At 41.4% G+C, this 25,451-nt stretch overlaps 1 protein-coding gene across 1 annotated transcript in view; it reads right to left on the bottom strand.

Annotated features, from left to right (window-relative positions):
- The window catches only part of LOC130405725 (uncharacterized protein DDB_G0271670-like), an 85,449-nt gene that overhangs the window by 51,220 nt on the left and 8,778 nt on the right, over nucleotides 1-25,451 (bottom strand). Inside the window, exon 2 of the mRNA XM_056610890.1 lies at nucleotides 3,772-4,579. Coding sequence (XP_056466865.1) covers nucleotides 3,772-4,518 — 747 coding nt within the window. The 5' untranslated portion in view covers nucleotides 4,519-4,579. The remainder of the gene's footprint in view (nucleotides 1-3,771; nucleotides 4,580-25,451) is intronic.

The raw sequence follows: 25,451 nt of genomic DNA, 5'->3' as shown, positions 1-25,451 counted from the left end.
CTGGATTTTGTAATCTGAGTAGCGGTGCCGATTCTGGATCTAGTCATGCAATTGGCGCGTGTGCACCATTTACGGTTTGGGCTGTGGTACCACTTCTAAGGCGTACGAAATAATAATAATAATAATAACAAGAAATGTGCATTTCGCCGGCACAACGCAAAGCATGTGTTCAAAACGCTAACCTGAACCTGTGGAAACAAAGGATTTGACTGTAGTAGGAGTAGCGAGAAGTCAGTGTGGCGTTTTCGCGGCGAAATTTTGTGGAAGATATACAATTTCCTCGTTTCTTGCGCCCCCTAATGGCGAAATTTTCCGAAATTTTTATCAAACGACAATAAGGTTAGCACCAACATGTGTGTACAATTTGGACTCGATCCGATGTCTAATTTTTGTTTTTTGTGGATTTTTGATTTTCCACGTCAAATTTTGCTAATAAACCAATATTCAAAACGCTACCGTTTCGTCGTCGAAAGTCGGATCAAAAAACTGTCTATCATTTCTTTGCGTGTGCGTCCGAAGATGCCGTGTGCAAAGTTTGGTGTCGATTGGTCAAGAAATGTGGGAGGAGTAGGGAAAATACAGTTTTGCGGTTTTCGCGATTTAGCGAAAAATATTCATAGACGCAAATGGGCGTGGCCTAGGCCAAAAGATGCAGCAGACTCCAGTGCATCTGTCTGTACAAGTTTTTGGACGCTGGGAGGTTCGGTGTGGGAGTTATAGTCCCAAACGTGTTTCTCCTTGGTATAGCGCCACCTAGTGGCCGGCATGTCTGGATTTAGTTATCTGAGTAGCGGTGCCGGTACTGGTTCTAGTCATGCAATTGGCGCGTGTGCACCTTTTACGGTTTGGGCTGTAGTCCAACAAGTACGGGGGGAAGAATAATAATAGGAAAAATCCTTACAAAAACAATAGGGATCCAACCTGTTGGCTTGGACCCCTAACTAGAACTGCAAGCAGTTATGCAGGGGTCCAAGAAGTTTCAATTTCGCCGGCACAACGCGACAAGAAATGTGCATTTCGCCGGCACAACGCGAAGCATGTGTTCAAAACGCTACCCTGAACCTGTGGATACAAAGGATTTGACTGTGGTAGGAGTAGCGAGAAGTCAGTGTAGCGTTTTCGCGGCGAAATTTTGTAGAAGATATACAATTTCCTAGTTTATTGCGCCCCCTAACGGCGAAATTGACCGAAAGCATGTGTTCAAAACGCTACCCTGAACCTGTGGATACAAAGGATTTGACTGTGGTAGGAGTAGCGAGAAGTCAGTGTAGCGTTTTCGCGGCGAAATTTTGTAGAAGATATACAATTTCCTCTTTTATTGCGCCCCCTAATGGCGAAATTTTCCGAAATTTTTATCGAACGACATTAAGGTTAGCACCAACATGTGTGTAAAATTTGGACTCGTTCTGATGTCTAATTTTGGATTTCTTTGGAATTTTGATTTTCCACGTCTAATTTAGCTCATAAACCAATATTCAAAACGCTACCGTTTAGTCGTCGAAGGTCGGATCAAAAAAGTGGTCAAGAAATGTGGGAGGAGTAGGGAAAAATCATTTTTGCGGTTTTCGCGATTTAGCGAAAAATATTCATTGACGCAAATGGGCGTGGCCTAGGCCAAAAGATGCAGCAGACTCCAGTGCATCTGTGTGTAGTTTTTGGACTGTGGGAGGTTCGGTGTGGGAGTTATAGCCCCAAACGCGTATTCCTTGGTATAGCGCCACCTAGGGACCGGCGTGTCTGGATTTTGTTATCTGAGTAGCGGTGCCGATTCTGGATCTAGTCATGTAATTGGCGCATGTGCACCATTTACGGTTTGGGCTGTAGTTCCACTTTCACCGCGGGAAGAATAAGAAGAATCGCTACAAAAACAATAGGGATCCAACCTGTTGGCTTGGACCCCTAAAAATCCTTACAAAAACAATAGGGATCCAACCTGTTGGCTTGGACCCCTAATAATAATAATCCTTACAAAAACAATAGGGATCCAACCTGTTGGCTTGGACCCCTAAAAATCCTTACAAAAACAATAGGGATCCAACCTGTTGGCTTGGACCCCTAAAAATCCTTACAAAAACAATAGGGATCCAACCTGTTGGCTTGGACCCCTAAATATTCATTATAGAAAGATAAATAATCAGAGAATTCTGGTAAGCATTGTATGGAGTTGATTGTTCGGGCTGTATCATCGATTTGGTTACTTTGAATCTAAGCTACGGTTAACCTAAGCTATTTATCCATCTGAAACATTCATAGGAAACATTTTTCAATATTATATATATTTATACTATCATTTGGTAATTCTAAAAAAAACACATGCGACTAGAAACCTATCAAAGAACCCAACAGAGATTAGAAAATATGGTATTTTTTGGTATGCGACAACCAGATGGAAGGTGCATTGGCTAACAGGCGGTCAAAAACTAAAGTGTGCCAGACCCCTGGACTGAAGCACAGTTTAACCTATGAGACTTAAGAGCAGATGGTGTTGCTCCTATGTGAACAGACCCAGTAGCAGGCCCGCCGCTCCCTATACGCAGAGTACGCAGAGTACGTAGGGCACCAAGTATAGGGGGCACCAAAAATTAAGGTTTGTTAAAAAAAAAAAATAATAATACATTATTTAATAAAAAATATATGTAAATTAGTTATGAAGAGGCCCACCGTTGTTTGTTCTTAATTGTATAACCTATCACTCAAATTCTGCAAATTAGATGTTTTTACCTAATATATAAAACGTGCTTCCCCCCCCCCCGCTATCGTAGGGCACCGAAACGGCCAGCAGCGGCCCTGCCCAGTAGTCATGGTTATTACTCTGCTTAATGCATCCACTCCATCTGTTTATGTATCTGCCCTCCTATTCTACTTTTACCACCACTCCCCCCCCGACCGCCTCTTTAATATGGTGTGGTAAGCAGATATCAAGGCTAATCCCATGGGATGGAAAGTTCAGGGGGAAGTGGGTCTAATGACTTCCAACCTCACTAGTGCCACAACTACTCCTACCCAGGTTATTAATATCAGGGATCAGGGATGGGGTCCAGTGTTGTAGCCCAGGATAACTTAACTCGAAGCCAGGATCTGTTAGCTGGCTATTTGCTAGCACAGGTGGTATAACATCTAATTTTCACTGCATTTTTATCACCCAGGCTCCGAATGTAATTCAGGTTTAAGAGAAGGACTTGCCAACTCTGTCTAATCATGACCACGGATGAGTTTATAAGCCGTCTCCTGATCAAAAATCTCTATAAGTGTTTCTGTTGTTGTTGTCAATATTAACAGAGGGTTAGGCCAGCTACAGAAAAGGAATGAATGAGAAAAACAGAGCAGGAGAATAGAGCAACAGTGCCCCTGCGTGGAGAAAACCAGTCATGTCATGTCCTCTGCCATAAATACCTCATAACAGAGCTGGGAGCTTGTTGTGCAATGGTCGGATGGGCATTGAATTTGAACAGTTAAAGGCCTTAAATCTTGTGAAATTTGTGTAAATTAACAAGCATGTTGCGACAACACCTTGTTCTGACAAGCATAGCTCAGATTACTATATCCATCCCGAAGCAACAGACCTGTAACTAACCATTGCATAATGTGCTGCTGCTGGACGGTGACAATAATATCACAATTATAATTGATATCAATAACGACAGCAATATTAAAACTTCGACCTACTGAAATTAAGTTTGGTAATTAGTTACCAAAATACCAACATTTTAAATTAGATGTGAATATATAATTGATGTGAGTAGGTCTGTGAGGTGTAGCAGAGGTCCTTACTGTGGAGTCCCTGCTGGGGGAGCTGGTGTGCGTGCTGCTGCTGCTGACGAAGGCCTCCTGGGTGCTGCTCCGAGAGAGGCTTGGGTAGGTGGCACAGGAGCTGATGCCACCACCACCGTACGTATTGGTAGCCTCACGGGTTGGATCCCGGTAACTCCTCAGGGCGCTGGCGGAGGAGGCGGAGGAGTATGAGCGGTCGGTCAGGCCCAGCGAGGACAAACCCTGGCTCAGTTCACTCTGGGACACAGACTTGCGCCGGCTAAGCGAGAGGCCTGAGGTGGCTGAGGAGGAGGAGGAGGAGGAGGAGGAGAGGTAGCTGGGGTAGACCGAGGAGGTGGTGGAAGGCGACCTGTAGGAGCCGTATCCGTAGCCAGGGTACGCCGTCCCACCAGCACTCAGGCCCGACCCGGAGTAGCTCTTGATCGGGTTGCGGCTCAAGCTCTCACTACGGCGCCCCACTCCAAGGAGGCTTGGCACCGCCCGGCCCCGGTCAGGCTCAGAGGAGCTGCTGTAGTTGCGGGCGCGGGAGGCAGAGCTGCCCAGGTAACTGGACGAGGAGGAGGAGTAGAAAGAAGAGTAGCCTGAGGTGGAGGTGGAGGTGACGGGTAACCTGTAGGAGGAGGCCTTGTCCCGTTCGCTGTAGGCCGTGCTAAGGCCCGGCGTGAGGGAGGAGCCATAGGAGCTGTAGTGGCTGGTGTAAGAGGAGGGGCCCCCATAGCGTTTGGCCGTAGATGACACGCGGGACATACTGCTGCTGCTTCTGGGTTCTCCGCCACAGGAAGGAGGCACCTCTGGAAGACCGCATCGACTGCAGCAAAAGCAAAAGGTGCCGAGACACAAGATGAGCAAGCACAGTGTTTAGCTCATCAGCAACAATTCAATCAATACTAAGACTACAGAAACATCCAAGTCAGTGTTTAGTCATACACTACAGTAAGAATAGTGGTTCATTTCTCTGCTGGAACGTAGAGCAAATTGGATTTAAATGACATACATGTATAAGGGTGCAACTAAGTAAAAAGGTAATATTTCTCTTTATTTGAAGTTTTGTGGTGTTTTGGTGGTGAGTCAGATTGTCATTGAAATAAATATAATTCAATGCTAGCAGGGTGTCACTTTTGTTAAATGGGGGATTGATCGCCGCCATTTTATCCCATGGTACACAGGCCTTACAGTTCACAGCTCATTCCCCAGACCAGAGGTGTATTTGCATAGGTAGTGGTATTTGTGCTGTACAAAACACTGCTGAACTTTAGCAACCACATAGACACAGAGAGAACCACACACAAAGCACTGATAGCTTGCTTTTCAACAGATGAAAAGCCTTCCCCTACATTTCCCATCCACTTTCTCTGCCAGTGCAGGTTCCAGAGTGTCAGCTGTTTCTTCTTACGCAATGCAACCCTAGCTCTCTCTGGCTGAGTTTCCACACTATCAGCTCTCAGAAGGCAAGGCAAGTGACCACATTCACTGACGCGCACCTGGGTAATGCACACCTTGCTGAGTTGCAAGGGGTGAAGGAGGGCTTAGTTGGAGGTGGGAACGGGGTGCAGAGCACAGCAGCCTGCACAGGTCCTGTGAAGTCCCTGCTCGGAATAGCAGTGCACAGGCAAAAATTCCAGAACCGAAACCCTGTCAGCTGAGAGGGATGGGACAGATTGACCTAGAACAAACTAAATCTTTCAAAATAACTTACTGTACGTCTAAAATGACAACAGTGCATGTGGCCATCTGGTGGCTTTATACAAAAGTGCATATGGCCATCTGGTGGCTTTATACAACAGTGCATAATTATTGCCATCTGGTGACTTTATAGAGTGTCAGATAGAAGGTCAGAGGTCAGCTTCTGACCTGCAGGCGTCAAGAAAAGACACAGAGACACCGCCTGCGACAGTCCAGGCAGGGAAAGGCTCTCGCTCACAGGGTAGCGCAGCGTCTGAATAAGTAAAAGTATCTGGTGTTGTTGATCTGTGTTGAGTTCAGCAGGGGGGTCGGGGGTGGGCTCCTCTTTCATCTCCTTCCCCTTGTTTGTTCCCTATCCTCAGTGCTATTGCTATATGTATCTCGGTATAACCACGATTACATTTCTTAATTATATTTACTCCTACTGCCTTGATATAGAGTTGTATGTATGTATATAAACATACACAGACACACACCCACCACTAATGAAGCGCTATTAATCTTGCATTCATTTTCTAATAAAATTGTAGGAGCAACCAGAGAGGACGTTCAGGTGTCAGATACCAGATGATAGAGCCAACAGATAGAAGCTGTATATCTATGGATACAAGCGATGACGCATATTAATGATGTGAACGAAAAACGCTCCGTGCGCCTTTTTTGAGCGGTGCGCACAAACGCGTTGAAAGCATTGCACGGAGCGCTCCGCCTTTTAAAAAGGCTTTTGGTGGACACGGCCCCTTACACGACTCTTCTCAATGCTGCAGACTGCTCCATTCACTTACATGGGCCTTCCCAACGTTTAGCTGTCAATTATTTTTGTTTATGCTCCGTTGACTTGCATGGGCACTTCACAACTTCCGGCGGTGAATTATATTTGATAATTCACCGTTGCCAAGTATAATTGACAGCTGTCAAGGTAAACAAAAGTATTTTTTGGCGTTTGCCATTTTAATCTAGATTAATTCCAAAATTAATCTAGATTAAAAAAAATATCTATGCCCACCACTAATATATATATATATATATATATATATATATATATAATAATAATATAATTCAGCGCTCCGCCTTTTAAAAAGGCTTTTGGTGGACACGGCCCCTAATAATCCATAATAATGTAAGGTTTAGAAGTTAAATATTTGAAAATTGTAGAATAAATTAATGTAATTTATATTGGAGTTAATTTGCTAGAAATGTACTTACAATCAGTTAATCATTTCTATATTTATTTTACACAATTATTACTTACATATTTGCATGTTTACATATTTAACAAAGTCAGGATATTCTGTTGAATCTGCCTCTCTGATTCCCTCACGTTTACCTCAGTCTAAATTCTCGCTCCTGATTGGCTATTTCAGTTACATGATGGGTCCGAACAAGGAAGTGTTTGAAAATAGATTAACGGCGATATTTTTTTTATCGCCCGATAAAAGTTTTGCGTTAACGCAGCCGTTAACGCCGATAACGGTTCACCATTAATATATATATATATATATATATATATATATTTATACCACGGTCTGCGGGAATACTCGATTCTGATTGGATGCAGGGTGTGCATTAACTCCTGATATACGGACACCTGGACAAGTAGTTCCGTCAAATTGTCTGTTTACCGTTCTCAATTAATGCGCTAGCTGGCGTATCGTCTCTAAAATAGTAGTAACCATAGCAACGGGAAACAAAACAAAGCTGAGCGGACTATAATACCTCCCGCTACCTCCCGTTCTAAAGTCGTAGCTATGGCCCGTCCTAATTACTGGAGGAGGGAACAACGTTTCCGTTGCATGAGAACCCAACGGGCGTGTAATGGTGGTTCCGGGTATTAGTCAGACCCTCAGGCGTAACCAGGCAAACAAATGTATGTTTTGTGGAAAACTTTATATTCGGATTGTAAAACGCATGAAAATATAAATTAATGGTCTTAATTTGGTCACCGTTGGTAAGTGACCGTGGTATAAGCGGGATAATGCCCTTCGAGGTGTCCATTATCAGGAATTAATGCACTTCGCGGAGGCAACCGTCCTCCGCTTCGCGTCGGACGGTTCACGCCTACACGTCGTCCATTAATTCCTGATAATGGACACCTCGTCGGGCATTATCCCTTACATATATATATATATATATATATATATATATATATATATATATATATATATATATTAGTGGTGGGCATAGATTATTATTTTTAATCTAGATTAATCTAGATTAATTCCAAGATTAATCTAGGCAAAAAATCTGTTTGTTTACCTTGAAAGCGGTCAATTATACTGGGCAATGGTGAATTATCAAATATAATTCACCGCCGGAAGTTGTGAAGTGCCCATGCAAGTGAACGGAGCATAAACAAAAATAATTGACAGCTGAACTTTGGGAATGCCCATGCAAGTGAATGGAGCAGTCTACAGCATTGAGAAGAGCCGTGTAATAATCCATAATAATGTAAGGTTTAGAAGTTAAATATTTGAAAGTTGTAGAATAAATTAATATAATTTATATTGGAGTTAATTTGCTAGAAATGTATTTACAATTTTTAGTCAGTTAATCATTTACATATTTATGTTACACAATTATTACATATTTACATATTTTACAGTCAGGATATTCTGTTGAATCTGCCTCTCTGATTCCCTCACGTTTACCTCCGTCTAAATTCTAGCTTCTGATTGGTTAGTTCAGTCACGTGATGGGTCCGAACAAGGAAGTTTTTGAAAATAGATTAACGGCAATATTTATTTTATCGCGCGATAAAAGTTTTGCGTTAACGCAGCCGTTAACGCCGATAACGGCCCACCAATAATATATATATATATATATATATTTTGGTCTTGTGTCTTAATTTTTCTTAAAACAATTGAAAATAAACATAGCCAAATTACAACCAATAGCTTCAGTCATTGAGGGCAAAAATAGGCCCAATTCTAGGCCCAGATTTTTTTATTTCGTTTTATGAATAAAGAATAGGCCTGATTTGACTAATTGGCTTTGCATCCTTTCCTTCTGCCCTTGTAGTCCAAGACATGCGGCCCACCAGCTTTCAAAGAACAATGCTGCCACTGGTGGATTTGTATCAATTCACATAATTATTCCTCCCTGCAATTTTGTAGTTCACCAAAACACCCTGAAACAACTTGAGTCTCACATACTTATGCCAACATGTACGCCACTAACAGTGCAAGCAGGCCAATGGCAACGAAGCGCGCAGACCTTCCTCTCTCACTTTAAAAACCACCTGCCGCCACTGATATACACACACACACATATGCATATATATATATATGCATATATATATATATATATATATTATTACAATTTTTTGTAATATAAATATAAATATAAATATGTAATATAATTTTTTTTTGTAATAAAACAATTTTATAATAATAGAACGCCGGTTCTAAATGGGCGAAGTACCCCTTTAATTATAAAAGTAGGACATCCATCCATCACCCCCTATTTATACCCAAGTGACAGATTGAGGGTCTTCCTTAACACAATCTGGTCACAATCGTTATTTGTCGTGAGACTATTGGTATAATTCGGCCTGCAATCTGTATGTTTCAGGTTACATTGGATTACATCGGGTCTAATTCGGGTAAAAAATAAATAGAGTGACTCTATCGGGTGTAATTCGTGTGCATTCGTGTAATAAACGTGCTATTCCATATGTCTTCCCTAGAGACGTCGGGTGTCTCTCGGGGGTCTTTTGTGTGTTGAGGTCGCCGATATAAAGACGATAAAACACGATAAAGCGTGGAAGATTAACGAATATAGCCGATGTACCCCAGGAAAATTCCTGAACGACTTGCGATGTCTTACGTTATACTCCAGTTCTATTCCCGATTATAGCCAATTAGCCCATAGCAACACCTGGTAACCGATTCTACCCCGATAGACCCAAAATGAACAAACATGTTTGTTCTTTGCCGATGTTGCCCGATGTTACCCGATCATTGAGCTTTTCTTCCCGTTGTCTAACGATGTTCCCCGGAAGAGTAACAGTGTTTCCCGATGCAACCACGCTATTTGCCGATGTTATAACGATAGCTGCTGATTTAGCCATCGGGCACCATCGGGGCCCACTATCGGGTAGGTGTAAACAGGGCATAAGGGATAATGTTTAGAAGGCCGGTCATTATCGGGAAAATACAGGGCGAACCAGACAACGACGCGAAGCGGAGGTGTCTTGCTTCGCCCTGAAGGGGTTTATTTTCGATAATGACCGGTGACATTCTATACATTATCCCGCCTATTACACGGCTACTTGCAAAACGAAAAAATAACTTATTTTTATAATTTATTTGTTACCAGCATTCGTAGTGTTGATCAGCAGAGAAATAGTCTGCCAATGACGTTGACGTCGCTTAGCAACCGAGTACGCTGGGGTTGATAAGTTATATGTGTTATATCATATAACACATATAACTTATCAAATACAAAGACACACATATATATATATACATATAACTTATATGTATATAATTCAGTGGAGGCTTCTCCAGTGAGGAGAGGTAGGAAGATCCTCCTTAACATCGTTGAGAATAAAAAATGTAGATTGCCCATACTACTAATGAATTAATGCCCTTAAATATGACTACTTTAATGCCTTTGTATATGTTATGTTTGTTTCCCTTGGTAAAGGGACATTAGCACCGCCTATTGATAATATCTTCAGGGAGGACGTACCTCCCTCAGCCTGACTTGAGCTTGACTCCCATTGATTTACCTGAAAGTGTTGGCGGCGAAGGATTTACTTGATCTATAAATGAAGTCCTTCAATCTTATTTGTCTTAACACCATGACCAACATTTTGAAACAGCCATTAACATCCATATTGCCTCAAACAATGTTAGGCTTACAGCCCATGCAAATAGTTGTGAAATAATGTTCTTGCTGTTCTTTTAATTGTTTTTTACTCTGACCATTCTTGAGCATGATGCATTTTAAATGGCATCACTTTTGGTCTTATGTCTTCATTTTTCTTAAAACAATTGTAGCTGAAAATAAACATTTATCCCTCCCTGCTATTTTGTAGTTCCCGAAAACACCCTGAAACAACTTGAGTCTCACATACTTATGCCACCATACGCCACTAACAGTGCAAGCAGGCCAATGGCAACCAAGCAAGCAGTCCTTCCTCCCTCACTTCAAAAACCACCAGCCGCCACTGTTATCTATTAATAAATATATATATATATATATATATATATATATATATATATATATATATATATATATATATATATATAGTGGAGGCTTCTCCATTGAGGAGAGGGAGGAAGATCCTCCTTAACATTGTTGAGAATAAAAAATGTAGATTGCCCAGACTACTGTAATGAATTAATGCCCTTAAATATGACTACTTTAATGCCTTTGAATATAATGTTCGTTTCCCTAGGTAAAGGGACATTAGCACCCCCTATCGCCTTTTGACAATTACTTCAGGGAGGAAGGTCCTCCCTCAGCCTCCGTTGACTCCCATTCATTTCCCCAAAAGTACTGGCGGCTGGTAAATAACATGGGTTTCAATGGGAGAGAGGAGGAAAGTCCTCCTCTGAGTGGGTGTGACCTTAAAGGCGTCTGATTCGCGCAAAAATCTAGTCGCGCTGCGCCATGAACCAATCAGCAGGATCCCTGGCTGGTGAGCAGTGTTGCCAGATTGGGCAGATTTCCCACCCAATTGGACTACTTTTAACCGCTTTATACCATGCTTTAGACTGGGAAAATTATCATTGGGCGGGAAATTTACCCAATCTGGCAACGCTGTCGATAACAAACAAACCCGCTCTGCCTGCATTGCCGCTCAGTCTAGAGACGCAAAGCAGGTGAAATCATCTGAAGGATAACGAGATTCTAACATCTGCGAATAAAGTGTACAATAGAAACATTGGAAACATAGGACATTGTTCATGTTTAATTACACAAAGCATTCCATTCATTGAGTTACAGTGCTAAGTTAGCGACCAAAGAAAAAGGTAGACCACTTCGCAAAATCGAGATCACCAAAAGTAATGGCAACGTCAGTGTTGTGGGTGCTACATGGTTTGCTACGTACTCATGGCTTACTGATAGCATTACTAGCAATCGACTGTATTGCTGGCCCTATTTGCTAATGAATAATGGCAAATCTCCAACGTGGGCTGTTTATGGTTTCCCTGATGTGAAAAATCTTGATAGGGCAACCAAACGCCACGACTAGTGTCAAGTTCACGCTGGTGCTGCTATGCAACTTTCCTTGCTAGGCACCATGCCTATAGATCAGGTTGAATCTAGAATAATGTTCTCGTTATTTTACTTGTTTGCTACTCTGACCGTTCTGTTTGATATTGTGGAAAGGGTGAATGATTCAGAGCATGATGCATTTTAAATGGCATCACTTTTGGTCAGTCTTTTCTTTAAACAATTGTACCTGAAAATAAACATAGCTAAATTACAACCAATAACTTCAGTCATTGAGGGCAAAAATAGGCCTAGATTTTTTTATTTACTTTTACAAATCAAGAGTAGGCCTGATTTGACTAATGGGCTTTGCATCCTTTCCTTCTGCCCTTGTAGTCCATTTCAAAGACATGCTGCCCACCAGCTTTCAAATTACAGTGATGCCACTGGTGGCTTTGTATCAAATTTATTCACATAACTATCCCTCCCTACTATTTTGTAGTTCACCAAAACACCCTGAAACAACTTGAGTCTCACATTCTTATGCCACCATACACCAACAGTGCAAGCAGGCCAATGGCAACCAAGCGCGTGGTCCTTCCTCCCTCACTTTAAAAACTACCAGCCGCCACTGATATATATATATGGATGGATATATGTATGTGTGTGTATGTGTATATATATATACATATACAGTATATACATGTATACACACAAAGACACAAACTAATATATATATGATATCTCTCACAGGAGGGGTATTCCATCAAAAACGCTAACGAAAGCGGCGCTTAGTTGATTAAGCCTGATTAGAACTAATGCCAACTTCCACTTGAGGCTAAAGCCGTTCCATCAACCCCGTTCAGCCACGCCTTGCTCAGGTTAGTTCAAGCCAGGCTTATGTTATCGTGGATTATGCGCGCTCATGAGATATGTAACCAGCCCAGAACCGTGTATGGACCGAGCAGGATCTTTTCCAGCGGCGAACAGAAGCTGCTTGTGGAGGTCTATTAGGAGTTCATGGGCGTAGCGGACTCGGGGTACGCGGGGGAAATGTCCCCCGCACTTCCCGTATCAGTGCCCTCTGTCCCCCGCACTTTTTACAGCCATTACAACCATTCAATTAATTTTTAACACGTGGAAACACGTTTTTCCGAGCCGCCTTTGAACGCACCATGAGCAGGCGGAGCCAGGTGGCACACACCGCTATCGTGTTGTAATTTCAATAGATTCAGATCTGTTTCAAGCATGTTCAGCAAACCAGCAGCCAAGAGACAAAAAACTTTACCTTGTTTTCTCCAAACAAACCGTGTAAGTTGAGTAATGCTGTTGCATGTTGTTTAGCTAAAAGATGACTGACTAATAGATGACAATATATCAAGTTAAGCTGGTTAACAATTGTTAACTGTTACCTATGTTAAATCGCTTGCTAGGTGCAGAGTGATAGTAACTAGTGACAATTACTCTGTTACATTCCCTTGAGTAACTTTTTGGATAAATTATACCATGAGTTGTTTTACTGCAAAATATTTTTTTACTGATATAATTCTAAAGTAAGCGCAACAACCGTGAGAACTTGTGCTCACGGTTGTTTTTCACATATTTGTGACTAGACCATGACTGACATGTGATTACACCATGTCTGGGAGCACCCAGTATTGCTTTCATGGAAAATGGAATGCACCTTGCAGTCCATGCTAAGTTCGAAAAATACATATAGTCTAATAAATTAATAACAAATGTGGCCAGACGTCACCCAAGGTCCAAAGAAGGGCCACAAATATTAACATCACAGTTATTTAACTGTAGAGGATAATCAACATTGAAACGTTATTACTTTTTAGTTAATATAACCATTATTTCATTTTTATTATATTATTGTTTCTACTTGGGTCTAAAAGAAATCTAGAACTGAAAATATTATTTTGTAATATAGTTAATCAGGAGACCCTGTAGCCTTTGATTCCCTTAGTTCAAAAGGTAAATACTGACATGGATGACTTAAATATGTAGTATATATATTTAATTTCAAAGAGACTTTTTGTTTATTATTTATTTTGCAGATATTATTTGACTACTGCATTATTTGTGTTTTAAAGAAATCATGGTATAGGTCATACCATTTGTCTTAGTCAGTGGAGCAAGTAAGTTACATATTCATTTAGTCTTTCGGCCTGTAGCATATAAACAAAATGAAGCAACTGTCCCATATTTCGAACTGCATTTGAAGTAGACATTGAGACTCACCAAAAATGGACACTATAGGACAGTGATCATGATTTGTCTCAATATCAGAATAACAACAATGGGTAAAATAGCAATGGCTGGTGGAATGGCCATAAAGTAGGTCTGTATATGCACTATGTATTGTAAGCTTGTCCAGGCCCTGCAAGTCAGGATGTAGGCTATGAATCGGAATGAATAGTAAATAGGTAGTGGCCATCCCCAAAATGCATCAGAATACAGGAAATCAAATCTATTTAATTACATTTCTTTTAGGGGGGGGGGGGGGGGGACCCCAGACCCCAGACCCCTTGTCTATTACTGTGCCCCACCAACATTTTTGATCACCAGCCGCCACTGGTCTTAGTCTTGATTCATTTCACACATCTGTTTTGTCATAGTTGACGACGGCAAATATAAAATAGCTACATCTTCATGTCGATATGTTTATTGTTGTCACTTTCACTTGTCACTTCTTGCCATTAAATTAAATTATGTGGCTTATTACCCTGTCCCTTCCATTCCATTTTGGTGCTGATAATTTGAAACAGGAATGGTGTTTTACAGAACTTTTCGTGCTCAGTGTTGTCATTTGGCACTTAATTATCGGGCTACATACCATGTAGATGCTCGAGTTTGGCAGCTTTAGATTTTGACTTTAGATTTTGATAGTATATCATTTTAAAGAACTAAAGTCGTCCCCTGGTGCTGTGCTTTTTGTGGTTATGTAGCCACTAAGAGAGGTGCAAACTGAATGCGAGGATGATAAATCACTCATTAGACCTCTGAACAATTTGTCCCCCTCACTTTTGAAGTGATGGCTGCGCCCCTGAGTTCAAGCATATAATAACTCAAAAAGGGAACACTGCAACCATTAATATAGGGTCAGCTTAGCTCAGGAGGTAGAGCAGTAGTACAGTATCTACGGCTAGGTATTCAGCCTTGCCTTTCCATCACACATTCCTAATGCAGTCCATGCTTCAGTGTTTGACATCCACCAAGGTGGATTCTCTTTAGGATTGCAGAGGTTTCCATTAAGACACACCAAGATAAGGGGGCTCCTGGCATTAAGGAGACCATACATCCACACAGGAGGTCATCCACTTTAGAGAGTTAATGGCACTGTGACATGAAGTGCATGTTTTTTTGTTGTTTGCTAAATACAGAGACAATCGGGAAACATTAGGGCTTAATCTGGTAAAAGTGAAGTTTGTTTTTGAGATGAGGAGGTTTGGAACCTGTCGATGTACCTGAAAGTAGTCAACATTATTAAACTAGCAGAAATACATACGTGTATATTTATTTCCATATATATATGAATATCTATATACATAATACATATTCCAGTCATTTCACTATTTTCATTATAATTTCATTCAAATATTGTTTGTAACCGATAATCTCATGGCTAATGCTACCTCCAAGGAAAGCCAACAATTGTGGACTTTGAAACTGACATTACAACCATGTCACGGAACCCTGGCCTGAACAACCAGTGATATTCATCATCGGGTGTTCACTTCAAACATAAAGACTCTCATGGGAAGTTATTTTCAGAGAAGCTCCTTGGATACACAGTAGAGTCATTTTAACAGGGCTGAACAACCCTTTAAACAATCAATAATGTTAACCAATCGTTATCTTGGGAAAACTATTTGAAATGGCAGCAGCATTTAGTGGTAAGTAAGGTGATGGTCTGATCTAAGTCAGAGCTTGATGTTGGCTTTGGTGTCAGAATCGAACCAGATTTCTTTACCTTGTTTCTGGCAGGTAATAATCACCGTCATTAACCGGTTACCATGTGTGATTGTGCGTCTGTGTGTGGATGTTTTTTGTGTGCATGCATGCATACGGTATTCGTGTGTGTGAGTGTTTGCTTTTCTCCCAGCTGCCCCAGAGCCTAACAGCTCCAGTGTGGTTCTGGTCCTGCTGGGTGGAAGGGTGAGCGGCAAGACCCACGCTGGGAACACCATCCTGGGCACCAGAGCCTTCCTGGAGGTCCAGCCCACCACTCACAGCTCCTGCAAGATGACCATCGTCTTGGGAAGACAGATTCACCTTTTTGGGTTTGCTTTGGTGATTTTTGGTTGAGAAAAAAACTGAGTGCGTTGTTTTCTTTGTTTCCCAGATTAGTCTGATTAGTGTCATGAGTAGGTTGTTATCCTGTGTTGTTAAAGTCCCATATGTCACCTATTGAATCGCAGCCTTGTTTAAAGGGACACTGTGTGGGAATTAATCCCGTCTAGTGATAAAATTGTATAGTGCAATCAAACGAATAATGCTCGCTTTTTAAAATGGCCGTTGCAAATAGGGGGTATGTGCCAAGAAGCTATAACAACATGTCAGCAAATACTACCTCATGGAGTTTTCTTTGGGGTGATGAGGTATGTTATTTAAAATAAACTTCAAACTGCATTGAATCATTAGTGTGAGCATATGAGTAAATACTCCTCGAGCAAGATAGTGAATTATGTTGCCATGTTTATATTGTTTTGTATTGGTAACATTACTATTACCGTTCGTTCACACTAAACGCGACGGGGCGACATGACTCCATACAAAGTCAACGTAGAGCTGCGTATCAGGGGACATTTGTTGCTAGAAAAACCTGCGGCAAGATTAGTCCCGTGGGGCGGCATGAACGCCCTGGTATGGGCGAGCGTGTCCACGAGGATTTAGTAGCGCGACACGACACGGCACTCGAGTTGAAGTATTTGAACTTCTGCCGCGACAGCCAATCAGCGTTCACTCCCTGAGTGACGTAACGTAACAGTTAATCAGTCTTCAACCGGCCAACCGTTCCCTGCAGTGCAGTCCGGAGTAAACCGCAGCATGGAGGAGAAAGTGATTGTTGTTGTTTGCAACTCCTGGAGCTCCATATATAATAGTATATAATTGTTAAGTATATTACTGAATATGAGTGCAGGTGCAAAGCCATGTTAAATGGGTGGGGGAAAAAAACGATTTTCAGATTTTAATCGATTCTCTCTAGAACGATTCGTTCTCGATTCAGAAAGGTTCATAATCGGAATTTTAAAAATGAAATTAGTTCGCATGCTGCAACATTCTGTTCGCCCGCTGCAGAACGCAACAGAAAACTCTCCTCTCTGCTCCGCTATACACGCATGCGCACCAAGCGCACTAAACGCACATGTTGAATGTTTACCGGAGCACCATCGGCGCATACGAGTTAGATGAAAAGCAGAAGCTGCTGGGTCTGCCATGCCACAAACTCAAAACAGACGTCAGCACCAGATGGAACAGTGCCTTTGAAATGGTGGATCGCTTTTTGGAACAGCAGCCTGCTATCTGCGCCACTTTACTCTCTCCCCAGGTGAGGAAAGGACAATCACAATCTGATCTCTGCACTCTCAATGAGACCGATGTCGCCAATGCAGAGCATTTAGTTAAGGCCCTCAAGCCAATGAAGGATGATACTACGCTTATATCAGAGGAGAGTAGCCCCACTGTGTGTTTGATTGCCCCACTGCAAGCTCAACTCTGCCAGGAAACGACGGGCAACATTGCAGAGTCATCAATTACCCGCGATATAAAGAAGGCGATCAATGAGGACCTCAGCAAAAGATATGTTAACACATTTCACCCCCTTTTCTCTGGCAACTTTTGTTTTGTGTACGAAAGATGCAGAGACACTGCCTCGTTTCTGTGCTTTGAGAACTATGTATATATGTTATTTTGTTGGTCCAAGTTGTGTTTTGCTATTTATACAGTGTGAGATGCAGTTAGCTATACGTTAGCCTAATGATTGGGTAGGAATATTGCCTTAAATTTAATGTTAGTCACATGAATATGAGAACTTGCATATTCCATGAGCATCCACCAGTTATTAACTGGAAATGAAGCACCTTTAAAATGCAAGCGCCATAAAGTAGCATATTATTGTGTAGCATTATTTTCTTAGGGACATGCTGCTTATTATCAAAAATAAAAGTGGCATTTTGTGTTTGAAGTCTTATTCTTATCATTGACTAAGAGCAGCTTTTTTTTTAATAATTTAAAAGAAAAATTAATGTATTTACATTTTAACTAGGCTACTTCCATATTGTGATGAAATGCAAGCTGCATTGGTTATTGTGTTGTCGATAGAAATTCATATTTGTGACAAAGATATTTTTTCTTTTATAAAAAGGTAATTCATCTATTGATTTTTTTGAGCAATGCAATAATCGATGCAGCTTGCATTTCAACATAAAATGGATGTGTTAAAAAAAAATATATATATATATATTATAAAAAAAAATTTTTTTTATTACAAAATCGATTTAAAATCGATAATCGATTTTAAATCGAATCGTTGACCTCTGAATCGATTTCGAATCGTGAGGTGCCAAGAGATTCCCACCCCTATTAAATAGCCTACACAAGAGACGTCATTATATGAGCGTGCGTGCCTGCGTGCACTGTTAATGTCATGTGATCATGTGCAGAATAAACGGTCCGAGTAGTTCCCCGACCAAAGAGTTGATGGCGGCTGTGTGTTTTTTCTCCGGAGAATATTAACCACTAGATGGAGTTTGCTAACTACTTTGGATGACTGTAAGGACGCGATAGACTGCTGCAGAAATGTCTAACGTAACAATAATATAATATACTATTATGTATAAATATCTATATCAGGGGTTTTCAAAGTGTGAGAGAGTGAGCCCCCCCTCAGAGAAAAAAATTCAGCTGAGCCCCCCCCCCAATTTTTTTTCCTGTGTTTTGAAAGCTATTTTAATTATTTTACACATTTCAAACATCTCCGATCATAATTTTAAAACATTTGGAACATATTTTTGAAACATTTGAAAAAAAAATTTTAACATATTTTTTAAACCTATTCTGAAACATTACAACATCTTTTTGCGTTTTTAAACAACACAATTTAACAACTTTATCTAAGCATGTTTTAGCTTAACCTTTTTTAAATACATTTGAACATCTTAATCTGTGTAAACTGCCAGTTTACAGATTAATTCAGGGTCCCCGACTCTGAATTTTCTGAGTCTAATCAGATCTGCCTTTTCAGTCCAGAGATTCGACTATTCGGCGGGGTTTGTTTACCGGCGTTGCTATGGCGACCTAAATTATTATTATTATTATAAGAAACTGAAAATGACGCCGGTTTGATACTAAAACTGTGATTCTGAAAAAAGTATAAATGCTATCAAAATTCCGTTGATAGTATTGAAGATACAAGTGTGTAGATTTGTTTAATGGTTAGAACGATGGTAAACGGTTGAAAACGGAATGAGTTACGATGTCTAGAAGTAGGTGTATCAGAATGGGCTGACATCTTCAATGAAAACAGCTGAAAACGAAGCGGTATGAAACTAAAACTGTGATTCTGAAGACATTTTAAATGATATCGAAATTCTGTTTAGATATTATTGAAGATACAAGTGTGTAGATTTGTTAAATGGTTTGCACGAAGATAAACGGTTGAAAATGGATTTAGTTATGTTACTTCTACAGTTGAAGTACAACTGATGATTTGAATCATCGTCTTTCAGGGGATTTTTCGGGTTTATTTTTTTCTCACGTCGCACCCCCCCTGAAGAACTCTGGCGCCCCCCAGGGGGGGCGCGCCCCACAGTTTGAAAACCACTGATCTATATAATATAATATATAATATCACGGCCAAAAGCTGTGTGCACCTCCGGATGGCTGTAGCGGGGGCGAAATTAGGAATCCTACTATGGCCACGCCAAGACCCCGAAAAGACACGCCCGCCTCTATTTCTGATTGGTCCATCACACACGTCACCCTATCTTTGATTCTACTGCGCTTTTACTGGCTTGATATTAGCTGCTATGGTTGGGGTTAGGGTTAGGGGTTAGGGTTATTTTGTGACACTCTCGAATGCTCACAGCGAGGGTACCGTAGAGTTCTAAAGCGTCCAGTCGAGTTGCATGCAACCCGGCCAATAGCAGACAGAGTAGGGCGGGTCTTGGCGTGGCCATAGTAGGATTCATAAATTCGCTAGCGGGGGGAGCTCTTGTTGGGATTGGGTTTACGGGGTTTGTGGTAGTTACCGGCGTTGCTGAGGTTACCGGTCTTGTGTGTTCCAACGGTTTATTAGCGGTGGTATCTAATAAATCGCTGTCGAATCAATATTTTCACTCATTCACTGCCTCTTCCTTGGTCATTACAATATTATGAATATACTGTTTCAGCTTCTCAGACGTCTCTGGTAATTCCATATAATGACCGCTGTCAAGGAAAGAGGATTTTTTGCCCCTGATTCACGTATAACTCCGCAAGTAGTCCGGAATGTATCAACCCCAGAGTATGGGTCGGCTTAGCTCAGGAGGTAGAGCAGTTGTCTTGAAACCGAAAGGTTGCTAGTTCGATCCCTAGTCCTCCTAGCTGAGTGTTGATGTGTCCCTGAGCAAGACACTTAACCCTAACTGCTCCTGACGAGCTGGCTCCCCACCTAATTAGGAAGGATAACTGGAGAAATCAAAAAAACTTTTCATGCCATTTATTTTCCATTTCTTTGAATATTCTAAACTGATTGACCATAGTATTTTTCTCAACAGAAGTGGTCTTGGCTGCCTGCCGAGAAACTCACCTGGATGGAATTTATGTGGCTGCAATTTCCCATGCAGCAGTGTCTTTGTCATTGTGACAAAGGCTTATCAGTAACATTAATATTAACATTAACTTTACCATGGGTTTTTGCAAGTTATATTTGGGTTCTAGGGATATTGTAAGACATATTTACTATATAAAAAGTAAATTGTTAGGCCTAATTTCTCTGATATAAAGGAAATAACAAAAATAAGAATTCAATATCGTGCCCAGGACGCGAACTCAGGGCGCCCGTACTACAGGGCGGATGCTAGAGCACTCACCCAACTGCTGGTTCCCAATTTTGATAGAATACACAATTTTGTCTAAAAATGTGTTTAGAAAATATCCACGATAGCAATAGATAGCGATTCATTGAATTATTTTATTTGCATCATTTAATCTTAGACCCTTAGTGAAAATATAGGCTGTTTGTACTTCATATGTGTACTTTTATGACAAAATCTGGACTAGGCAAAAAAAGGACTAGGCTTGGCGGAACTTTCTGATGGTACACTTGTTTCCGACAGATGGGACTTCTCTGAAACACCGCTCAAGTAAACCTGACAGTTAGCCTGGTACCGACCAGGTTCATTTGGCTGGATAAATTGCCATGGTTACTTGTGGAGATTCCCTTAAGTCACGTTGATGGAACGCAACTCTAGCTTAAAGTAGCGAGGCTAAGCGAAATAAGCCTGGCTTTGCCTTTAGCTTGGTTGATGGAATACCCCCAGGTCTGTGTCTTTGACCACAGGTTGATTAATAATTCAGGCCATGGATCTGGAGTTGGCAGAAAGGCAGCACGCCGGGAGGCCACAGCAAACAGACTCAACCGGCCAATGAAGTGCCAGCTCAGCTAGCTATGCTAACATTAAAAAAATACTTGGGCTGGCTCCTTATTTTTAGCCTCTTTGAAAACTATTTTTACTTACTTCCTTGCCAAATTAGGAGATTAGGGCAATATATTGAATCGTAGCTACATATCATTCAGTGTGTCTTTGCCAAGGTAGTTCTAACTGGTGCTCTTATCTTACTTTTTATTTCAGTTGGATTTGTTATTCAAAATGTTCTATCTCCAGCATCAATACTTCTTCAGTAAACAAATAAAGGAAACAACATTTGGCCGAGCAGCAAAAAGAAAGCATTACGCCTTGTTGTTGTTGACGGAGACCACAAAGCGAGGCTGTGTTAACAATGTATGGTCTTAGAGCAGTGAACCCCAATTAGCGGCCCGCGGGCCAGATCCGGCCCGCAAGAGCAAAATGTCCGGCCCGCGCAGACCCACATGTCACATGTCATCTCCAAAAAAAAAAAAATATTTTTTATTTTTTTATTTGCGCAGTCTGCTATATTTTCCCCTCAGCCCACACCATCCACTTGACCGTTGACGTTACTGCGTGCTGACGTAATAACGTGCTTCGTGCGTCACTTTCCCGCTATCCGTCTGTCATCCCAGGGAATTACAACTTTGTCAAAAATCAACGGATTGAAAATTGATGAAAGAAACATGTCATTTGCCATGAAAAGGAAGGTCAACCAGGAGAACCGCCAGTTTAAAACTGAATGGACCGATGAGTATTGCTTTTCTTTACCGGACCATGCCAACGCAAAGCCGACATGCTTAATATGCAAGCAGAGGGTGGCTGTCATTAAATCGGACAACCTGACACAAACTGTTTGCATGCTGCCAGCTTTAATGGAAGTTTCCCAGAAAAATCTGAGCAACGCAAACCAAAGATTGCAAGCATGTTGACATCATACAAGCGGTCAGTTTTAACCATATGCAAAACGGCATCGGCACAAGAGAGCGCAACAGCTGCTTCATTGCATGTTTCCTGGATGCTTGATAAAGCTAAGAAGCCCTTTGCTGATGCAGAGTTCATTAAACAATGTGCAATTCACATGGCTGGTGAAATCTTAAATCAAGAGGAAAAAATCTAAACAAAAGTTGTGGAGCTATGAAAGCAGGTGCCGAGGAAATGTCAGCTGAACACAAAGATCTGTTGCTGCACAACGATGTTCGCTGGCTGAGTAAAGGCCGTGTGTTGGAGAGGGTGTGCGACCTGCGTGATGAACGTGTGTCATTTTTATCCAGCCTGCAGAGCCCAAAAGCCCGCGAATTTCTGGCGGGCTGACGCCAAGGTGTTGGCAGATGTTAATTTTTTGTGACATCATGTCTCATCTGAATCACCTTAACCTGCAGCTACAAGGCAAGAACCACACTGTTGCTGACATGTACGAAGCGATTGAAGCCCTCCAGTCGAAGCTGGATGCTATTTAAACCTAATTGATCTAGCCCTCCTGCATTATCGCAAAAACAGTAATTATAATTAAAGCTAAATTTGCACATAAAAATGGCGAATTAGAAAAATGAAACGACATTTCGGCCCTTGGCATGGCATGTTTGACCAAATTTGGCCCTCTGGAAAAACTAATTGGGGAACCCTATAGCATTTTCGATATCAGGGGAAAAGTTTTTTTCAGGAAAGAACATACCCAAAGTAAATAGAGTATATCTCCACAACTGCTAGGGCGATAATTTCATATTTGTGCCAAAGAAAGATTGTTGTGCAAGTGAAATATTCAATGGGGATGATACTTGGTTAAAGTGAATAAAGCCATGGAACACAGCATAAGTGGAAGATAACATTTCCACCTGAAATAATTATCAGTTGGTCGTTATCATTTGGGAGCGATGTCTTACTCTGAGACACAAATAAAGGTAGATATCTTACAATTTTGACACTTGACACCTCTATTTAAATTTCAGGGCAAATATATTCGACTGCACCAAGCCAAACACTCGCAAATAAACATATGGCCACTAGATTGCGCTGAAGAATACGTTTTCTGATTGAAGGCAATTTACCTATTTCCTAAGAAACCTTCTCTTATTCATTGATTGAAAATACCATGTTTAGTTGCAAAACTTGGCCCAGACACTGGGTTATCTGTTTATGGTGGTTTTATTCGACCAGAATCAACTTTGTGGACAAAAATCACAAAGGTAATTTAACAACCCATTTTTGGTTGTTAAAAGAAAAGGAGACGTTTCTTCTTAAGTTGTTATTTGCGAGTTTTAGTCACAGAATGATATGGTTTGGACTGTTGGAATAAGTGGAGGCTCAGCTTTCATGTAATATATAGTTTGTGAGGGTCCAATTTCGTGAAAAAGATCGCTATTGCTGTGCATGTGCACAGTTATGAAACCCAAAACCGTGTTCTTGCATATGACTTTCCTTGGTAATTTGCCTCAATCCAAAGTACTTCCAAACTGCACTCCTCCATTTTCCTTCTACCTAAACCGTTCGCGGAGGCGCTGCACTTGCGATGCTAGCTTTGTTGGCTAACCTTCAGCCAACACCTTCGAATCACGGCCAGAGAACGCACTGCGAGTGACAGAAGGCGGGGCTATATTCGCACTGAAGCGATGTGTTTTTTTTAATCGCTTTCCGAGAGAAGAGAAGACGGCGCGCTGATCAATTGCAAATACTTATATTTTGTGTTATTTTGCGACAAAAAAGGTTGTTCTGCAGTTTCTAAACATATTTGAATAAATAGTCTTTATATTAACATCCACCCAAAATCCACTTGCCCGTTCGGGCAACCAGAAATCAATCTCAACTTGCCCAAATATGACATTTGGTTGCCCCGGGCAAGCGGGCAACCGTTAATGTCGAGGCCTGCACATGTACACGCACAAACACACACAGACACGTTCCCAACTACTGGGTACTCTGCATTTTCAGCCTCCCTTGCGGTGGTGCTGACTGGTGGTTACCGTAGCTACAGAGGCAACAAGCTGCATTTGTTTACTTGCTACAAACATGTCAAGCTCTTAGAAGTCATAGTAGCACCGAATATTATTCTATTACGCTATTTCACTTGAAATAAAATAGTACGCCTACAGCAAATTTGCAGCAGGATTGCATCGAATAAATTATAAACTAAAAAATACATTTCCTGCAGAAAATGCATGTGCTGTAGTGTGCTGTAGTGCAAAGTGAGGTTGAAAATATGTTTTAATAAAGACACATAGTTTAAAGGTTGGGTACGGAATTTGCTTTTTTGGCCATTTTTGCAAAATTACTTGAAAACCTTATCATAAGCCGCTTACAGCCACTGAGTTAGAAGTACTGACATGAAAATTAAACAAGTCAATCATCTGTGGAACGGGCAGGGCTCGAAAAACTCCAGCCAATCATTTGGATTGCCACCTCGTTGCATTGGACAGTAAGTACGTCAATCAAACGGTCGTACTGCACTCCCCCTCCCCCGCGCGCGACCCCTTCGTGCAGTACTCGTGACCCAGAGCTCGTGACCCAGAGCAAGCTCCTGTTTGTTGTTATCCTGCGGTAGCTACTGGAACTAGTTAATCCACATTTGGACCGAGCAGTAGAAGACAATTTCCATGGCAGACAAGACGCCACCACCCCCACCACCACCAGCAAAGAGAAGGAAAACTCTTTTTCAGAGAGTAATTGATAATAAAAACGCTGAAAGAGAAAAACTGAAATCAAGAATAATCCTAGGCACTGCTTTCGAACGTTGGCGGCAACTGAAGGACGAGAAGGGTCTAAAAACCGATGCTTGTGTGGCGGTTGACCTAGTTTCAAAGTTTATACCGTTTATGCTCGGTAATACCGGTGTTGAGACGAGTGTATTACTCGTTGTGAAAATGTCCACACCGCAGCAACCCTAGTGAAAACCAGGACGTCCAATACAATTATATGAAACAAACATACATTTTCTAAAAATAGTAATGATTTATGTGACCGTTTAATGTTTATAACATCTGGTGCAACCATAGCCGCGAGAACGTATTCTCAGCAGGGGGTGCTGGAAACTCAGCCTGCACTAGACTCGCAACTCGTTAAATTGATAAAAAAGATATATAGCAGTGCAGCTCAATTACACCAGTGCATGCGCGCACAGTTGAAAATCGATCGTTGTGTTCACTTCCTTCACACCATGGTTCACATCCAGCTGCTCACAGAACAAGTTTAGCGCACCACCGCTACCCTCACACTTTTTCA

The sequence above is a fragment of the Gadus chalcogrammus genome, chromosome 16, assembly GCF_026213295.1.
Source record: "Gadus chalcogrammus isolate NIFS_2021 chromosome 16, NIFS_Gcha_1.0, whole genome shotgun sequence".
Classification (NCBI taxonomy): domain Eukaryota; kingdom Metazoa; phylum Chordata; class Actinopteri; order Gadiformes; family Gadidae; genus Gadus; species Gadus chalcogrammus.
The sequence above is the reverse complement of the archived record's forward strand: the minus strand, read 5'-3'. Positions and strand labels throughout refer to the sequence as shown.